This window comes from Protopterus annectens, chromosome 1.part2 (assembly GCF_019279795.1).
Source record: "Protopterus annectens isolate FY-2018-M chromosome 1.part2, PAN1.0, whole genome shotgun sequence".
NCBI classification, from domain to species: Eukaryota; Metazoa; Chordata; order Ceratodontiformes; family Protopteridae; genus Protopterus; species Protopterus annectens.
In genome coordinates, this window is record NC_056727.1 from 259,446,400 (window position 1) to 259,468,100 (window position 21,701).

The window sequence follows — 21,701 nt, forward strand, 5'->3', positions numbered from 1 at the left end:
TCTGTAGTGTGTACCATTACATAGGTAAATGTTCTCATTCACATACAGTTAACTTGCACTATGTGTGTGCCTTGGCATGTCCTGTACGCAGTAATTGGAAGTGGTGCTAGCCTCAATGTAGCCATGTTTGTGTGTGTGTGAGCCTATTAAAGCATTTTACATCATGTTATGAAACCATAGGAAGTTTGAACTTCACTAGCATAATGGCCATACAGCTCTCACAATCATAGACATCTTCATACCCGTAGTTACAGGATCAGCACATACTGCCCCAGTCCAGGAGGGACACAGGCTGATGCCCTGTATTGAGATGATCACCCAGCCAATCACACAGATGGCATGTGCAGAGGTGCACTGAGGTGCTCTGTGTACCATTAGGCAGGGTTCTGTTTCAAGGTTGTATTTAAATCTGCTATACGAATCTCTCCATAAGCTTGTAGTACTAACATCACATACGAGGTTAATGCCCTTGCAGTGAGTTCTCCATCTACTATGCCTCCTACAGAGAGGCAGCATATGCAATCAAGCAGGGTCACACATTGCCCCATATGCAAGGCACAAATTACCTCTGAGTAATCTATATGCCACAGGCAACAATGACACTCATTACAGATGATCCCCATTGAACACATACTGAAAATGTGAGGGGTCCTTGTGAGGGACCATACTGTTGTGTGCAATTGCCAGTACTGCTTAGAATGATATGTCAACAAATGGCCATTGCACTCAGATATTGGCATGCTGAGCGAAGAATACTTGGAGGTTATCAGTATGTCACTTACAGTTGACTGTGGCCTCATCTATGCCATATGATTCCTGCCATACCACTGTAGAGACATGGTGATCTGAGGCACATTAGGTGTAAACCTGTGTGCAATTGCCAGTACTGCTTGGAATGATACATCAACAAATGGCCATTGCACTCAGATATTGGCATGCTGAGGGAAGAATACTTGGAGGTTATCAGCATGTCACTTACAGGTGACTGTGGCCTCATCTATGCCATATGATTCCTGCCATACCACTATAGAGACACGGTGATCTGCGGCACATTAGGTGTAAACCTGTGTGGCCAGGTCTGTGTGCCCAGTTCTATCACCCCTGAGTATGTACATCACATGTTGCGACTGATGTCATACTTACCAGGTACATAGGTCTAACTGATGGAAATTATTGTACATATATATTTGCATGGAGTTTATGGGCATTAGTATGTCAACAGGCATGTATATGTGATACCCTCTTGCAGGATAGTGACATACCACAGAGACTCTATGAATGCTCACAATTTGCAGGCATTAGCCAACATTGTTAGCCACAGTCATTCAGTAGTCGTATGTATTGTGGTTAAATGGACTCCAAGCAGAACAGGACCCAGGACTGCACCATGTTGAGCACTGCTGCTCACAGATCAGCTATTGGAGGCAGATGTCCCTATGTTGCATTTGTGTGCCATCAATGGGCCACTTAGTGACCCCTACAATAACAGTATTGTGGATGCCTAAGTGGTTGCTTTGTAAATGTTGCCTGATTGGAGATATAGTCAGATGGCTTAGCTAGGTCTAGAGGGTTGCACACCCTGATGTACCCTCCCCAAGGTCCTTGGTTACTGCCTCGGAAATGTCCATCACATGTGACAGTCATGTTCCCACTGTCACACATCCAAACTGTGTACAGTAAACTGTGTGTAGATCACATATATGTGTGCTGATCAGCCTCAAGATGATTACCTCTACAGGCATACAGATAGGGATAATTAGACAAAGAGGTGCATAGTTATGTTAGTCAGTGGATGCACCACCTCCATGCAAGGGTATAACAATTGCCATTATCCACTCAGCTGGTGTGCAGCCAGTGGTGTCAGTATGACTGCAAGAGTTTCCCAATGGTGTTAGTAATCCTTGTCAGATCACATGTGGTATGCAGCCTGGAATGTTAGCATGTGCAATAGATGCTGCGTATCTTCCAGTGAGAGACCAGTTATGAACTGCTCTGTAAATATGGACGTTATGGGACAGGTTGTAGGAATGTCATGCATCACATGTGATTGGGACAAAGGAGTGTAGTTGATGCAGACAATGTGGCAGTACAGGTTAGGTATGAGTACAGACCCATCATATGTAGCATCATGACATATGAGGTCACCGACAATCTGGGCCTGTCCTTTGAGGTCACAGATGTAACTACACTGTGCGCTGTGGTTCTGCTTTGTGTGGCTGGCTACTTTTATCACTTATATTGTCTACATAACATCACAACATTATGTGCTTCTTTTAGCTGAGGAGGTAGTCCCTCCATGTTAAGGGGGAGCACCCTCACCCCAACTGTCACACAGCACTGTCCACCTGTTATTGTACAGCCTGCTAATGGAAGTTGTCCACCAATCAGGTTTGCTGAGCCATGATTAGCCTGTGTCCCTCCTGTCATGTACAGCTGAGTTCATGCAGTTGTAATGCTGCTGACATAATGGATCGGTGTAGAGCTCTGCATACTTGCCTATCCCATCTGAAGGGGGAGGTGCAGTCACGCTATGCCAACTATCCCACAGGAGATAATAAATGGCTTTCTTGACATATATGTCTGTACTGTCTGCAAGGGGGGGGGTATGTGCTGGTAGTTCTAAGGAGACTGATCTGTGGCCAGATCCCACCAGGGAGGATTTCACATTGGGGGGCTGTACTGGTCACCCATATTGGTAAACACATGATGCAATACGTTGGTTCCCAGTGTGGGGATGTCACGGCACTGCTGCAGGGCATTGTAGATAAGGACCTGGACCATCCTTTGGGCAAGTGAGCCAAAGAACAACTAAGCAACACAGTGTGTACATATTAAACTTCCCTAATGTGTTTGTCTGTGCTCTGTACAGATATCCTGCATGACTCTTCTTGCAACATTCTGGAAGTAACTGCAATACTTACTTGCACAGAGGATAACTAGTATGTAATGCCAAGCAGTGTCCCCAGATCTGTGAGTCATGCCTGAAATGCTGTGATAGTAGTTAGCATGAGAACTAACACTGTCATACACCTACTGATACTGGACAAACACCGTTACTTTTGCTCAAGGCCAGATCATTCCTACCAATTGTAACCGGCAGAGCCCATTGACTGGATCACTATGCAATTGATGTTGGACATATGTCTCACTCCACCAACCATGGCCTGACAAGGTGTATGATTATATTAGGCCAGCAGGCCTTGCTGGAAACTGTGTATGTCATATACAGAGTGATATGTCAGCTGGTGGATAGGCAAGTGTCTGGCAGTCATACTCTGGTAAGATAGCATTGGGAGACCGACACTGCAATGACACCAGTCACCAATGGAGTTCATCATCTTTCATTATTGGCATACCCTTTCTACCTACTGCCTCTCTGCAGTCACAGCCACTGTCAGTGACCTCTGACTGCATACATGAGTAGGCGATTGCATATTAGAAGCTATCTCAGAATCCCACAGAGAACCAACAGTTATCCAGGATGGCCTAAGACACAGTCAGATGTTCTCTGAGTCACTGACAAAGACTAAATGCCAACAACTGCACAATACTATCCTGTGGGAAATCATCCACCCCTGCAAAATATTGTAGTATCCACACACCACACACAGTTGAGCCATTACACACGAAGTTAGGGACATTGAAAAAAATGTACTTTTTGACTTTCACTTGTCAGTAAGCTGTGGGGATGCATTCACTGTTGTGCAACCTATACCAAAAGGTTTGGGATACAAATCCCAGACTGTCACTGCTGTACTGAATGTGGCAGTCATCACACCTATCATTGTGTGCAATGGCACACTTGCGATGCCCTGCACAAGAGTATTGTACAACTGTAGCAGCCACACAGGTTCCATGGTACACCAGTACACAGTGTAGATAACATGTCCTATGGAGTCCGTGTCATGACTGTACATGTATAGTCTGTCTCCTAAATGCTTTGGAGAGGATGTGTACGGCTACATACAGGGAGGTGTCAGATCCCATTGTGTACCTCCTGTGTATCCATGACAGGACTATGCATGTCTCACCTGTTCTACATGCCTACAACATCATTGTGGTATACAGAATACTTGCTGGAGAGACAAATATGTAACACAGACAGTACACCCTACATGAAACAGCCCCCCCATGCATGTGAAGCACACATCAGCTGTGACAAACATCATGTGTAGGTTACACAATGGAATGCAGAACATGACAATCATAAGTGGTGTCAGGCAACGCCTGTACTGGACATAGGACATTTGTAGATGGTTTATCTCTATCAACACAACTTGTAGATTTATTAGTTCCCAAAACCCTGGTGACACTTATCAAGGGTAGCAAACCTTTTCACAGATTATGGATGCATGAGTACACTGAATGCCGCCATTGTCCTTGTTAGCCTGTGATATACATATGACCCTATGAAGCCATGCACTTATAGTGCTGTACCTTGATGAACACATATTTCTACTGCGCTGACATGCCATCCTGTGCTGCTTTATTGCCACTGTGTATCCACAGGTTATCCCAACAAACTCCTGAAACAGAAACATAAACAGGTCTGTGACACACCTGTCATTGTGTAACTATACAGCCATTACAACATCATACAATGTATGGTATACAAAGTATGTGGAGTACTTATAACAAATGCCAGCATACAGTATCTGTCAGTAACCACTACATGTGGCATGGCAAAAAAAAACTGCATTACCCAAGTACATGTTAACTAAAATAGTCAACCTGTGCATCAGACACATAGCTTCATTTAATTTAATCAATGGAGAGGATGACAGGGATGTGACACAGGTATCATCACTTGCACAGAGTGTTGTGTCAGGGTGCAGGAGGCCTAGCCTGACCCAAATGGTTAACAGCATGTGTGTGAATCAGGGAGGGAAGCAGGTAACATGGACCATGGAAAGGTGTTGTGTGTGTCTGTAGGTGACCTGCGTTTGACAGTGGTGTGTGAGTGTGTGCATGTACATAGTCAAGCTCAGTGCTAGACCTACATGTGTGTATGTTGGATAGCTTTGGACCGTACATGGTAGAGTTGACGTTTCACCATCGCTAGCCCCAAATACAGGAAATGGCTCTGCCAGGAGTTGAACTTGCACCTCTATGCCCAAGGTCAAAAGTGGTGCTAGTATCTGATGAAGAATGCTGTCTGCTGGGACTGTGTCCCCCACGGGAATGTCCAAAACCATGAGCCCATGGTCTGCCATGTTGTGGTACAGACAGCACACTTCCCTCTGTACCTCTGAATGTACTGCCACTATGGGAGTGTGAATGTGCACGGTCACGTGGAGTTTCAGCAGATGGGGTTGTTGACCTATGTCCAGGATTCCATTGCTCAACTCCAACCACATGTTCCAGCACAATGTCTGGTCCAAGACAGACACTGCCTGAGCCCACATTCTGTCCATTGCATCAGTAAACTGATCCAGGTTGTCCACAATGCAGTGGAGGCAGTCATGGATGTCAGACTGCACTTTATCCATAACCCTAAGCATACATCTGGTGCTCCATTCAGAACATACCTGTGCCTCCATGATGGCCCAAAAAAGGCACCTAGTGACCAGTAATGTGATACCTGCAACAGGTGGTGGACAGACAGCAGGCCTCCTACAAGCACCCCTGTCAATCCACCTGTGTGGGGCCTCACCAGCTGTCTGGCCATGGCCAGTGTCTACACTCACTGGAGCCATAGTTGCCACACTTTCCTGTTCAATGTCCCCACCCTCTGACTATTCAATATCTGTGGCCTCCAGGGACTGGATATGTGTGAGCATACTGACTGTGTGCATTGGCAATGAGGGCAGATGAGGGATGTCAACCTCTGGGAATATTCAGCCCCCAAAATCCCCACCTGTGCCACACTGTAGACACCATCACCATCAGAGTCTGAGGAGACACTGACAACAGTTTGTGTATGGGATAGACACCAACCCCCCTGTGTGAGAAGAAAGGGAAAAAACAGTATATTAATACCTGCACTATTATGCTCTGCAGTACTATGTTCTGATATATGTAAGGCTCTATACACTGTCATCACTATGACAGACCTGTTGAAAACCCAACCTCATGTAGTAGGACATGAGGACAGTACTCTTCCCACAAACAGCTGTAGTTACTTGAAAATAACATCTCATTACACTGCAATCTTATCAGCAACAGTGAGGTACACTGTTGACATTTCTGTAGACTCTGCATAGTTGACACATATGACATTCTGTAGTGGCCTAACAATGCCACCTCATCTATCACTGTGGTCACACCTACAAGGCATAGGTATGAGTCTAACATGTGTACAGTGAGAATATATGTGTGCATTTGGCAATCGTGCTGACACTACACCAATGCAGGCATCAGGCCTGGAATGACAGTCTAGGGATTACACTGCTGTAAACCTACATCTATAACAAAACAGTGTCATGCTTACCAGGAGCAGGACCATGGGCTTGGCCAAAATGTGATGGACCTGTGAAAAGTTGATAGAGAGGTAATGTCAGTATCACAGTATGTTCCACCACCATGAGGTAATACTTCCATATATCTCACATTTACAGTAGTTGCTGTGTTGCTATATTGGTCAAAATCTAAGCATGATATCAAACTCCAGTGGAACACTTCTCCCCCCCAAAAGCAGACAGACCTGACACCCACGTAAAACTAAGTATGCTCTGACACACTGAATGCTGCAGTATTGCAATGCTGGTCAAACTAAGCTTACCTGCATGCTCCTCTGCCATGGACACTGTGACACCCACATCCACAATGTAGGGTGTGATGGATGCCTGGCAGCTGTCGTGTGTGCCTAGATTTGCCAGGAATTCCTCAGTGGCTAAGAGTGGTTGTTCCACTGTAGGCTCTCCACTGGTGGTGCCATGATCCCTGGCTACATCTGCTGTTCTTCTGCATCTGGCATTGATCATGGCCATTGTGCGGTGTCGAGTATGCTCATATGTCCTGCTCTGATGACCAGTGGCACTGACATCATGGACAAGGTCAGTCCACAATGCCACACACTGTTCCCTGTTGTGCCTCCCTGTGTACAGTAGGAGTTCATGTGTTGATGGAGCCCTTCCAGTATTACCTCATTCTCTGCATCTGTGAAAACTGCATGGGGTCTTCTATACATATTCCTTGAAAGACAACATGGGAACACATGTCAGGATCATATATGTGGCAGTACACTATGTAGAGATACAACAAGGACAGAATGGTTGGGAATATCCACTGTTTGATCAGACATGTCATATTCCACAGTGTGCAAACATACTAAGTGTGTGGATACCACTAGGATACTAGTGATAATCAGGTATTCCAGTGTGTGCCATGACAGACACTGCTGTATGCTCATACAGTCAACACTGGAGTCTATTGTAGTGTGTCCCCAAGGGGCAACCCTCCCGATAATATGTCAAACCAACTGTGCCAAACAAATAGTGTGCTATTACAACCACTGTAAAGGGAGAGTTCCACGAGCCCTGTGTGCTACATTGACAATATACATTCCACCCTTGATGTCTTGCACATCCTCGGTAGGTGTAACAAATCTGGAGATTACTGACATGTCATTATCACAGTTCTAAGAAAGGTTTAATGCTGTAATGCCTATCCCCCGTAAGTATAGTCAGACATCTACATCCTGATGTAAACAAGATGGTTACATACCTGATGGAGTGCAATACTCCTCTGCTGACATGTGCTGATAGTTAATACTTTACATACACGTGGTCTGTATGAGGAAAGTCTCATACAGAATGGTTCCCCATAGCCAGATGCTTGCATTTTTAACATGTTTCTCATCAGCAGGTGATTGCCTCTTAAACAATCTGAGGTTCTAAAATGCTAATTGCAACCAACACAGCTGATTTGCACTATCATCAGCCATTCACATGCAAGCACAGTACAATATATAAGGCCTTCATGTAGATAAGGGGCCCTTTCTGATATGTTGTGCTGGATATTACTGGGGTGAGGAGACTACTTCATTGTCGAGGATAGGTCTGTAGCAGCAACCTTTACATAAAGATGGGTGTGCTATAGGCTGCAGCTGCTGCTGCAGGTAATAGGCATAGACAGAGAGTGTGAACACTTTGGAGGACAGCAAGCTGTAGGCATAACTGTGGGAGCTGTGTCAGCCTTGTTGCAGAGGCAGAGCCAGGGTGAGGCTACCCTTTCCAGTCCAATTAAGGCATGTGTTTAAGGTATGTTAGTTAATGGTATCACTAACAGAGTACTAGGCCACATGTTTGTTGTGTCCTTGAGCAACATGGGGGATAAATATAACAATACATCCACCATTTAGGTGACTGTCAGGCCATGTGTTACAGTCTGGTAGTAATTTGGAGCGTGTATGAGGGCAGTCCATGTTACAAGCAAGTACTTCAAATTTGTATGTTAGGTGTGCAGCTGTGCTAATTGGCAGTGTGAGTTTGAAAAGATTGTGTGGCGCACTCTGATATTAATGGTCCTCGTTTGCAGTACCTGTGTTGACATTCAGTGTGAATGCATATTAATGCATGACATGACACTTTATGCACTAGTATGTGCATCACTTTATATGGATGTATTTCTGCAACAGGGTCCCAGTTGAACATGTATTTTGCCATTAATGTTTTAGCAGATGCCTTTTTACATGTTGCTGATAAATGGGCACATTTACCTGCTATCACAGGTCTCACTTACATCCATTATTATACCTTTGGCTTTCTAGTGGTGTACTATTGCACCATAGTCCAAGGTACACTCCCATTTTTCCATTACTTTTTAATCAAGTTTCAGCGATGCGGTGCGACATGCAACTCCGCTGAAACATGCTTAATGACTGTAAGTGGCAAATACTATGTTTTGTTTGAACCACCTGTTTTAATGTGTTGTGTGGTGTGGCAGGTTAATGCATGGTCTGCAAATGGGATGGTATTGGGTTCAAAATATGGGACAGGTGTTCATTTTGTAACTGTGTATTACAATTTTAAAAACACATATCGTCAATATAGCTCTATTTAGCTGAGCTTAGTGAAGCTGCGAGAAGCATCACTTCATGCAGCGCCATGATAAAAAAATATAAAGAAAAGAAAAATGGGGAGATAGCAAAGTGGTGAAATTGGGTGCAAGCAGGGGGGAAACATAGTGAAAGGCAGGTAGGGATGTGCAGAAAGGGTGTAGGAAAGAACCATAGCTATCCATTTCTTGTACAGAAACAACTGTGCACTTTGACAGAATTTGTTCATGACTTTGAACTCTCACCCCCAGAGAGAGGGGTGAAGACAACATAACTGGATTGTCAAGCCAAATGGACAAAATTACATTTGTCCAATGGACACGTGTGCAAAATGGACAGCTATGTATGGGATGATTTTTTTTTTTTGGGACAGGTGCCCATTTTTTTTTTAAGGTGAGAGTGGAATGTTGGGGAAGGGACATAGGTATGTATGGAGGAGGTAAATTGGGTAGGTGAGGATGCATTTGTAGCTGGACAAGACAGACAAGACAGCAGACAGGGGCAGTGTGTGATACATGAGGGGGTGAACACCTTGGATAGGGAGGGTGTTATAGAATCTAAGTCTCATGTGTCTCCACAAGGCAGCAGCATGACTCACATCCCCACCCATGAGACTGTCAGCACTGCTCCATCATTGTCCTGGGGGAGGCAGTGGTGGAAGCGGGGCATCAGGGCAAGGGTGCCGCACTAGGTTGGCCAGCATGTTCTCAATCCAGTGCAGGTGGCAATCAAAACCATGGTAGACTATCCTGCTCACCAAAACCGGCAGCTCAGCCTGGGTGACAACTCATCCTCCGCCATCGCTCTCAGAGGGGGGCCTGTCCCCGTTCAGTGGTGTGGTACTACCCAACACCACAGGTAGTGCAGAGGCAGCAGAGGGGGCACCAGTGGTCTGGGTCCCAGCACTGGGAAACAGTGCCATGGCTGGCAGAGGCAAGGTTGTTGGATCAGCCGGAACCGGCCTACCTTGAAGTGCTGTGGTAAATGAGGTATAGCAATAAGTTAAGGTTAGTAATAACCAAACCAATGTTAGCATTAACATAATGGAACATAATATTTATTAATCCAAATATATATTAAGGTATATTATGTATAGCACAACATTAAGTAACATAACAGTCAGTATATTAACAGCATGCCAGTAAGAATTAAACCATAAGGCCAACAAAACAGATAGTTTAACAAAATATGTTAATATTGAATCATAATAAAACATAACAATAATAAATCACATTTTACCAAAACATAGTTTAACAAAATATATTAATATTAAATCATCATAATAGATAATAGTAAATAAATGAAGATAAGGAGTGGAGAGAGAGAGAGAGAAACATTCCATTACTGACAATACAGACTATACCCCTGAAAACACTGATAATAAGTACTCTACAGGTGTGTAGTGTCAGTTTTGAGTACAGTGACTACAATTGTCCTATAGCTGATGTAGCACGCACATACCTCTCCAGCTGTTAGCAAGGGTCAGTATGGGCCAAGCAATAACAAATGCAGGTACGCAACTATACAGAACAGTTTTACATAACATGGACTTATATCTACCAAGGTGTTCTGTAAGAGGATTTGGTAATACATTACATTCCAGGTAATCATTTTTCTGGTAACCCTGTGACAGATGGATTAGGCAGTTTTAATTACATTACAAAAATTTGTGACACTTGAGAGGCATGTTTGTGTACAGCTGTCATTCCTTAGTTGGCAGGCATGGAAATAGAACCCAACAGCTGTGACTGCAGAGGACATCTGCAGATAATGTAACAAACAACTTAGTATAGACATGCAAGGAATACAGCAGTACTGTAAATATTTAGGCAGATTTATTTAGGAATCAGCAATGCTGCTTAACACTTTATTGGTATTGCTGATAAGTGTTTGTGAAATCTAAACACAATATCTGCTCATAACATGGGCTACCTCAACCATATACCTTTTGTTCCTGGAGTGGGAGAAAATGAGAGCATCATGTGACTGATATTGGCCTAGAGACAACCTTGGACCATACTATGAGTTCAGCAGTACACGTTACAGGGCATTTGTTTTGCATTCTAGAACTATTACAATGTTATACCTGACTGCAGTGACGGTAGAACACACATGCATGGAATACAGCCATACTGCATTTACTAAGACAGATTTCTTTAAGAATCAACAATGCTGCTTAACACTTTATTGGTATTGCTGATAAATGTCTGTGAAGTCCACACACAATATCTGCCCATAGAGTGGGTGACCTCACCTATATACCTTTATTACCTGGAGTAAGAGGAACAGAGAGCATTATGTGACTGATATTGGCCTGAAGAGAGTGTTATACTTGATTGCAGCCACCTTACCATAGACAAGCAATGCTCTACTACAATGGTTATGACAACAGAATCCTGCTGTACACCATTTTGCTTACTGTTACTGGTATTGTTTATTGCAATACAGTTGTTATTGTTCATTTATTGCACCACAGCTGTAATTGCCCATTTACTGTACTACAGTTCTACTTGCCCATTTATTGCACTACAGTTTTTATAGTGTATACTTTATTGCAGTACATGCTTTACTCTTTTTTGCTTATTGCACTACAGTTAGCATAACAAATCTGTACTTAACATGCTCACTGTGCAACCTGACCAAGCACCCAGAATGGGACTCAACATTGCAAGTCCTCTCAGCTGCAGCTGTTGGGAGAGAAGCACACCAGTATGCATACCAGTTTTGCAGACATTCAGCTTACATTTTGAAAAAACAGTGGAAAATATACTTACATATTTGTGGGGCATGCCCAGCTCTTGTCTCTTGGACCCAGGTGTCCAAGGTTCCCCTCTTTCTCCTCTTCAGTTCATCATAATGGTGATAACACTGCTCACCAATGCGGGGGATACCAGTACCACTGGTAAGTTCCATGGCCAACCGGTCCCAGGCCTCTGCCTTACATTCCAAGCCCTGAAAACTACCCTGCATTAGCCTGGGGTCATAGACTGAACTTGACAGTCAAGAGGAGAAGGTAAACACTTCAACCAAACTACACTCATCACATAGTCCCACTGAACCTACACCACCAAAATCCACACATAGAAACACAAAAACATTCGCAGAGGCTCTCAATAATAATCTGCTCAAGAAACAGAGATGCCCAAAGCAGAAACGCAAGCAACTTCCACCCCTAACACAACCCAAATGACACATAGCCCACAGACTCAGTGTGCCAATAAACCACAGCCCATAAGGCAAAACAACGTACCCAACACACTAGTCATAGGTGACTCTATAGTCAGACACACTGATGACTCACTCACCAGGCTAAACAAGGAGAAGGTTACTGTCAACTGCCTGTCGGGTGCCAGGATCTGCCACATAACCCATGCACTCAGGTCACTCCACAACAAGTACAAATATGACTCTGTCATTGTCCATGTTGGTGTGAACGACCTGAGAAGTACCTCCCTGGACTATATGAAAAGAGACATGGAAGAGCTCTCCGATTTTTTAGCCCAGGCAGGTATGACCCTAGCCCTGAGTAGCATCCTGCCATTGCCCAGAATGATACCGCAGTACAAGGACAAAATGATTGACTTCAACATTTGGCTAAGCTTCTAGTGTCATTCGAAGGGGATCCAGTATCTGTCTGCCTGGGACAACATGGTTGACAGACCACGATAATTTGCCAGAGATGGCCTGCACCTGTCACCCCTGGGATTCCAGATACTGGCTAAGGGTCCTGCCACCCCTATAGTGCCTTTTTTAGGCAAGGTTCAAATGACAAATTCACCACCATAACAGGAACAGGCAAGCAAAAACTGAGGGTAATGCTACTCAATGCTAGAAGTCTAAATCTAAAAATGCACTCAGTCGAGGCACTCCTTAAAATGGAGAACATCGATATCTGTGCAGTGACTGAGACCTGGCTCAAGGCTCTAGAGAGCACCCCTGCATTACCAGGCTATAACTCATACCACACTTTTTGGCCATCTAACCTGGACCAGAACACCAAAGGCGGAGGTGTGTCCATATTCATTAAGGATATCCACACCTCCAGGGTAGTTGCACAGCATAATGCATATGAGGTTATCCAAGTGTATCTAACTCTGGGCAAAACTGCAATCCAAATTGTAGCTTGCTACAGATCCCCCACCATGCCCCAGGATTCCCACTCCTCTTTTCTTGATATACTGGAAAATATTAGGGTTCAACCAAACACCCTAATAATGGGCGATTTCAACTACCCCACCATTAACTGGGAAAACTACTCATGTACCAACTCCTTCACTCAATGCTTTCTGGAATTCATAAATTCCAATGCCCTGGATCAACTTATCCATGCCCCCACCAGGGGCAACAATATCCTAGACCTAGTCATTACCAATATGAGTGACTGGTGTTCCACACACGAGTGCATGGATTGTGCTATCCCAAACAGAACCAAGACGCTATCCTCCAAAAAAAGGAAGCCAATCTGGTGGTCCCCTGCCATAAACAAACTCTACAGCAGAAGGAAGAAACTGTTGCAAAAGAGAGTAAAATCCCATGAGTGAAGGAGCTCCCTGGTCAGTCTCAGTAAGAAGCTGAGATCCCTTATAAGATCCTCCAAAGCTAGCTACAAAAACAAAATCACCACCAATTCTAAGGGCAACCACAAAGCATTCTATAACTATGTCAAGAATCTCAATGGCAAAACCCAGATCTGCTCTGAGTTACAGCACAATGGCACAAAAATTACAGAACCAACTGATATTGGCAACATCCTGGCAGATAGGCTCAGTGCTAACTTTACCCCCCTCTCACCCCCTAAAGGGCCCATATCTATACAGGAAGAATGCAGAGTCCCTGTAATCACATCTGTGCAGGTAAAAGCTGCACTCTCTAAAACCAAAAACACAGCATCCACGGGACCAGACAACATCCTAGGCTACGTTTTACATGAACTTCAGAACGAACTGGCTCCCCACCTTAGCACCATGTTCAATCATAGTCTCACGTCAGGCTTTTTGCCCACTGAATGGCACACAGCAACAGTTATCCCACTCCACAAAGGGGGAGCCACCACTGATCCTAGGAACTATCGCCCTATTAGCCTGATGAGCCTGGTCTGCAAGGCCATGGAACATATCATCATGGAACTCAAAAACAAAGACATTGGTAACCTCCAAACTCTGGACACCACCCAGTTCAGGTTTGTGAAAGGCAGAGCATGCCTTCTGTACCTGATCGACTTGTTTTTGGCAGTCACCAAAGCGTAGATGAGGGTAAGGTGGTTGACACAGCCTATCTTGACCTCACCAAGGCTTTCGATATCATCCCCCATTCTGGAATTATAGCTAAACTCACTAAACTAGGTATAAATCCCTACGTCACAAGATGGGTTGCCAACTGGCTCACTGACAGAACCCACACTGTAAATGTTGCAGACTCCAAATCTGACTTCAAACCAGTGACAAGTGGAGTACCACAGGGTTCAGCCCTGGAACCTCTCCTGTTTGTTATCTACTTCTTTGAAGTAAAGGCTAACACAGAAGGTCTCTGGTTAATGAAGTTCGTAGATGACTGCAAACTAGGAACCATAGTTGAGTCCCCAAATGATGTGGCCATCTTACAGAAGGGCCTCACTGAGACAGATGCCTGGTGTCAGAGGCATGGCCTCAAGCTCAATGCCAAAAAGTGCACTGTCATCCCCTTTGGGAAAAACTCTGTACCCATGAACTACCACATAAACGGCAGTCTACGTAATGCCGAATGTGTGATAACAGACCTAGGGACCCAGATGGACAGTAGTCTCTCCTTTGATAATCACATCACCACAGTAGTCAGGAAATCATGAAAGGGTTCTCATCCAGGAAAAAAGTGATCATTGTTCCCCTCTACTCGGCACTCATTTGACCCATTATAGAGTACAATGCCCATTTTGGAATGTACCTCACAAGACATCTGCAGCAGCTTGAAAGGTTACAGAATTACCTCACAAAGAGGATTACTGGCCTCAAGCAGATGCCCTACACTGACCATCTTAAAAAACTCCAGCTTCGCCTATTCCAAGGAGATCTCTGCCTAACATATAAAGCTAAACCCAGAGCTGTTGGACATGCTCACTTAAAAAAATCCCAATCCCTCTGAGCTACACTCTCTAGGGATCTAAACATTGTCACCACAATAAACAGGATATGCTGGAGGGATAGCCTCCTGTTCCAGAGACTTCCTATACTCTGGAACAAGCTACCCATGTATGTCAAGCAAAGTTCCTCATTAGTACTCTTCAAGAAAAATCTTGATGAGTGGATGGGAAATAGGAAATACACCCCGGGGATCACTTCTGTGGCTCTGCTCGACAGGGGCACGGTAAATTAACTTTCTTGGGTGGCGTAAGCCAGGGAACCTTGTTGGCTAGTGTTACTTACGCCCTTGGGCCAATAGCCTAGTACCTACCTACCTATGAACCTATAATTCTTTACAAGGGGCCCAACAAAGACCCTAGACTCCTGCACACCCCATCTCTGCACCCGAAAGCTCGCACCTTCTCTAAAATCACCTAGCATATCAGCAGATAAGCAGACTCCAAAGAATGGTGCAGAATTGCCGCTGATTGTGCCTACTATAGGCTGTTTTTCACCCTTACATGTCATTGAGCAATATTCAAGAAAGCACTGCATCACTTAGCTGCACACAAACCAGCTAAGCAGTGTGAAAACTCGCACAATCGAGGTTTTAGTGAAGGTTAGCACTGTACAAAGATTAGTAGCTGTTAGCAAGTTTAAGCAGTGCTCAGCACAGTGCAGCAGGTCCATATTTCACAAATTTGTTTTTAAAATTAAACATATATACTAAATTAAATTACAGACACCTTATAATTACTATGGACTTGAACCCTGAACTTACAAAGCATTAGGCTGTAATTCTATCCATTTAGCTACTTGGAGATTATGAAAACTAGTATACCTTCACATATACCTGTTAGCATTGCTGAGCACTGCACCACACTGTGCAAACATGCTTAAACAGACCCAGAAATAAATTAATTACACCCAGTTTCTATTTTTAGATGTCTGGCAGATGTCGGCTATGTATATATAAACACCTCTCGGCTCTGCTGTTCTGCTGCTCTGTGCATCGCAAAAATGGCAATTAAAAAAAAAAGAATATGTAATTATGATAATTAATTACATCTGGTTTCTATTTTTAGATGTGTAGCAGGTGTCAGCTGTCTATATGTGAGCACAGCTTGGCATTGCTGCACTCCAAGCCGTGGTGCACAAGCATACAAGGAGGAAAAATCAAATTCAGAAAAATAAAATATTACACATTTGAAACAATCCACAGGATTTCAACAGTAGCGGGGAGCATTACAGGGAGCCTCAGCCTGTACATAACATCTGACCAGGCATCCACAACCATGGGTAGCCTCTACATTTCTCCCTACATGGATTCATTATCCCTGTTGCTATGCTCTTCTTCAGCAGCACACCATCATTAATATGCAAGGTGCACTGCTGAGGGGGAACCGTGGCCATGTACATGGATAGATTCTGAATAGGCTCTACATGGTGCCTACATGGATTTTATTAAATCCTGGGGTATTAGTAAAATTAAAATGCAAGCAGTAACTTTTCCTCTAAAGACGTATTGTGGCTTTGATTGTCCAGAATGCTTGGCTGACATATGCAAAACATCGCCAATACCCAAGTTAACATCTTTTTGTGGTCATAAGAAAAAACTAAGTCAACAGTAAAATTAAAACATTAAAAAACATGTCATAATCTTTGTTTTATTTTCACATCACTTGCAGCTTTCATTTCAGGAGTGTACCCATAAATGAAATTACCTGTAAAACACTGATGTATGAGAAGGTGGAAATTCAGTATAAAGCTTACATAATGAACAGGACAAATGACCGTAATACTTGAGTCTTCTTGAAGCAGATAAATATTAATGGTCAAACACATAATTATGAAAACAGATAACATGTTCATGTTTTTCTAAACACCTCAATAACCACACAACAGAGACAGAATTGTTTCACCTGATAACAAATCTCATAACTAAATGAACAGAAATGCTACTGAGAGGATGCATGTAGCTTGACCATTTATTGATATGCTATAACTTGTTCACATAACATCACATAAATTTATAACTTGCTTATTGTTACTTAAAAATCAGTTTAAAACTCAATTTCTTGAAGAATACTGTTGTAAAGATGAGTTTGTGCTGAACAATTTGTTTGTATATGTCTAGAGTAACAGTAAAGCTTTCGAAGATATTAACTGTTGTTTGTGCTGTAAGCTTGTCATTTGAATTTGTTAAAAGGCTCAAGATGTAATGATTGGAAGCTAGAAGGTAACCTTCCAGAGCTGTTATTAAGGCAAATAATTAATGTGGCCAGATATCAAAGCTTTGATAAATGTTGCATACTTCCTTATGGCACCAGCAATTCAGGTTTGGAAACAGACTTGTGACAATAGCCAACTAGGGTGGGTGAAGCTCATGCAATTGTTTCATCCCTGGAATGAGGACTGCTATACATACCAGACCAGGAGGGTCACCTCAGGAAAGCCACAAGTCTTCAACGCATTATAGTTTAGTTTGGAGCTCTTATGAAATGGCTCAGTAACTGTACAGGCAATGTCTTATATTACAATTAATTAGGGTCTGTGTTAGTTTTTGTGATATCCCCATATGAACCTAATTTACTGTAAGGCACCTGGACCTCAGCTGTCACTCTCTAATCTGTCATATGCTGTGGTATTCAGCGCCTTTAGCTCAGAATGACAACTGGGAGTATATAATGCTTTGTGCCATCACCAGATTCCAGACAGTGATGAAGCACTGATGTTTTAGCAAGCTAGTTAACGAAAAAGCAGAATAAACGAAATACCCAGTTTTGTGTCTATAGTTCTCATCTGACAGTACCTCAAAATATTGAAGAAATAAATGCAATGCTAAAGGCTTTTTGAAGAGGCATGTTAATCATCTGGAATGTTCACAAAAAATGGCTGTGCTGCTGACAGGAATGGAATCCTGATTATGGCACTGCAACAAGGGTCTGAATAACTAGCACTTGGAGTCATAGGGGTAAAATATCAATGCCAGCTCACTCATTCACCCAAAAAATCACGTGAATGACCACAGCAATGTCTAATGATGGAAGTCAGGGAACATGCAGCTATACTGCATAGAGTCCGAGGGCTGCAAGTTTCAGTGACTGGCAAAAGAAGCATGCAGGGGAAACATGCAGACATGACTCACATAAAGACTACCACTGTGTGCTCTACATTTTTGCAGCCAAACTCATTAGGAATGGAGTCATTGTGTGCATAGAAAAAACATCTTGCCTTACAAATAGCTATCAACTCTCTCTCCACCCAGTAGATAACCTGGGAATAAGCTGCTTTTGATAATAAATTTGCCCCAGATAAGGACAGCATCTCCTCCGGTCAAAGTGGGGTGCTACATCAAGTAGCTCAGGGTTTGTGACTGTGACAATAATCAGTAAGACCAAGTGACCCAAAAAAGTAATACAAATAAAATAATTTTTTACAGAAACATTTCCCTTTTAGAAAACAGTGTATGATTGAGCATTTCAGGGAATCTGATATATAGATATTCCTGCCCACTGGACATTGAAATCCTTGGCTATATTAACTATTTAGTACATGACAATGTCAGACTGTTCTCCAAATAAAACTACTTTGAGTACTTCAGCATTTTTTTATCTTTTGAAAAGAAACTATCTAGAAAAGTATGACACACATCAAGATAGCAAGTAATATTTTAACAAAACATTTCCTACTTAGTGAAATAGTATTGTACACATTACAGTCCTAACTACTGTAAACATCATTTTGATGTTTTTTGCTCTTTTTATTAGAGGTAGGCAAACAGAATGTAATATATGGATATGTTTTTATAGAATAAAATACCATGAAAGCAAGAGTCCTTCAGGGTATGTTAGTGACTGTTAGTCTGCTGGGAGGCAAACCCAAGTGATTCCAAATAAAATCCACAGGTATGATTTTGTAAATTCTAACTGAGATAAGCTGCAAGAAGGTTTGGAATCCACTTACAGAGACCATCATTCTTGAGAACCAGTTTATTGTTCTGCAATGAACAAAACTTATCCTACTAAATCAAGAGGCTCAGAAAATTAAAACAAAATCACATTTCTACAAAGACTGTTTCAGTAGTCTTTCCTATCTACCATCAGAATGCAATTCCTAATAATAGAAGGAATGCTGTGCTGCAATTTTACTGTGAAGTTTTCATGTCAGCACAATAAACCCAGGGAAAGAGATTCAGGAAATTTAAAAATCAACCTGCTGAACTTGAGATGGAAACACTTTTGCTTTTAAATAGTGCCCATTCACTGACTTTTATACTGTACAGTCACCTTTTCAGTGGAATTTATCCTTAGTTTACCTTTTCTCTAGTTTTCAAAAATCTCACTAGGTTACACCGAAGTTGATATCTGTACAAGTAGCCACTTACATTGTTATGGAACCACTGCAGGGTTTTTGACAAACTGCAAAGTCACTATAACGAGTGTAAAAATGTTTCAAACTCCATTAGAAACTATCATCAGTATACTTTACCAAGCACAGATGCCACAGTTATAAACCACAGTAAACAATAAACTTCTCACATTAAAATAAGATAACAAATTAAAATTAATTTTTGTAATTCTGTGAATTATTTTGCAAATTGTGTTACACTTGACTGCCATTTTATTTATTTGATAACCTCATCATTTGGAATCCTGACCTGCACACAGGATCACATGTAATCCATTTAAATGTGACTTGATATTACAGTTCATTAATACATTTGTATCTGGACCATATTACTGTATATTGGAGCCACAGATATGCTGAATTCCTGTCAGGAGAACCCTGCTTATGATGACATTTTCTACACAAATTAACACATGAGAAATACAACTGAACATCAATTTACAATTAAATGTAACACATGGACAACCAAGTGTATATATATGTGATAGGTTTATTTCTGGTGGATACAGATGTGTAATGAGGCTCAGCACTGCAGTGGGTTGGATATGTCTTGTAAACTGTCCAGCAGTGCTGGAAATTGTCCATCAGTGCTGCTGTATCATTGTGCCCTCAGTAAAACATTTCCTTGTTAATCCACATCAAAGTGCGTGTCTCATTCGGTTTGCACTCATACTCAATGTTGTTAAAGCTGTTGCCCCACTGACAATGGTCACGCTTATGATAGTTGTAGAACTTCACTTGCCATACTGTCTCGAATGTGCCAATGTCTGTAAACTGCAATGAGAAATATATTAACATGAATCCCAGGCAGCCTGAATCATGCATGCTTTTTTTAATGCATATTTAAAATTTTGAAAAACCACTCCGAACACAGTGAAAACACTACAAAAATGGAAAACTCACGAATTACGGGCACAGAAACCAGCAGAAAAAAATTTATTCCAATAAAACCATGTACACTACTTTACACATTAAGCGCTTTTGCCCTCTTAAAATAGGACTTCATCAGAATCACTTAATGAAATACAAATCATCCTTTTATATCTTGTGAAAACCAATAATTAATATAATTAACATTAATCCATTTCTTAAAGAACCACTACATTAGCACAAAACTGCTTATAAATACACAATGGGAAAATGAATATAAACCATTTGACTTTGAATAAATCCGTATCACCCCTTCTCCAGGGTTAATAGACAAAAAGCACTGTATTGGTACAAGCACTTTTTTATATATTAATTTTTAAAAATCTATTTAAAGTTAGTTTTTTTTAATTAATATTTATTTGCCCTTCTATTTAAAATAGGCTGTAGGGAAATGTGGTCATTTATTCCCAGTGGATATCAGGCTTCCAGTTTTAATTGCCACCATACTTCCCTCTCATCAAGCCTACCACTTACATCACCACCTCTGGGGTTAATCATTACTTGATCCAGGATTGCAAAACAAAACTTCTTAAAATTACAGCACCCTCTGGAATGTTTAAAAAGTACATTATTGTCATTCTTTATGTTAATTTGACAGACATGTTCATAAATTCTCTTCTTAAGTGGTCTTTCAGTTTTGCCCATGTAAAAAGCTGGGCAGGTAAAATATTTAGCTAAAAAGACCACCGTACATGTCCAATCCCATTTTTAAAAAATAAACCTTAAATCTCTCTAAATTTTCTAGAATAATGGGGCTTGTCTCTAAAATGTAACTACATTGACCACAGGATCCACATTTCTTTGTTCCTACCCCTTGCAATCTCTTTTTACCAGGGTCAATTCCATTACTCTCAAAGCCGTCTTTTAAATTTTGACTGGTTTTGAAAATAAAACACGGTTCAGGCCCCAAAAGTTGAAATAATTCTGTATTAGTATTTAAAATATTCCAGTTCTTCTGCACAATGGATTTAACTTCATGGGATTTTAAGTTACACTCAACAACACATCCCCTCTCAAAGTTCTTTTCATTGGGGCTTGCTACCTTTACATCTAGCCCTATTCCTAATAAGGGCTTATATTTCTTGTTCCATCATGATTTTACATGCCCCTTCATTTCACCTATAAGCAGTGGCGGCTGGTGACTTCAAATCACAGGGGGGCTGCAGGAGACAGCTGAATGGGTGGGGTCAAGGGGAAGGGGTGTGGTCAACCAGAAAGGGGAGGAGCTATGCACAAATCCACAAAAACTAACTTTAATTAAATACCCT

At 42.1% G+C, this 21,701-nt stretch overlaps 1 protein-coding gene across 1 annotated transcript in view; it reads right to left on the reverse strand.

Moving 5' to 3' along the window:
• Nucleotides 1-17,067: 17,067 nt before the first annotated feature.
• The window catches only part of CNRIP1 (cannabinoid receptor interacting protein 1), a 563,414-nt gene continuing 558,780 nt past the window's right edge, over nucleotides 17,068-21,701 (reverse strand). Inside the window, exon 3 of the mRNA XM_044055978.1 lies at nucleotides 17,068-20,277. Within this exon, the coding sequence (XP_043911913.1) occupies nucleotides 20,113-20,277 (165 nt within the window). The 3' untranslated portion in view covers nucleotides 17,068-20,112. The remainder of the gene's footprint in view (nucleotides 20,278-21,701) is intronic.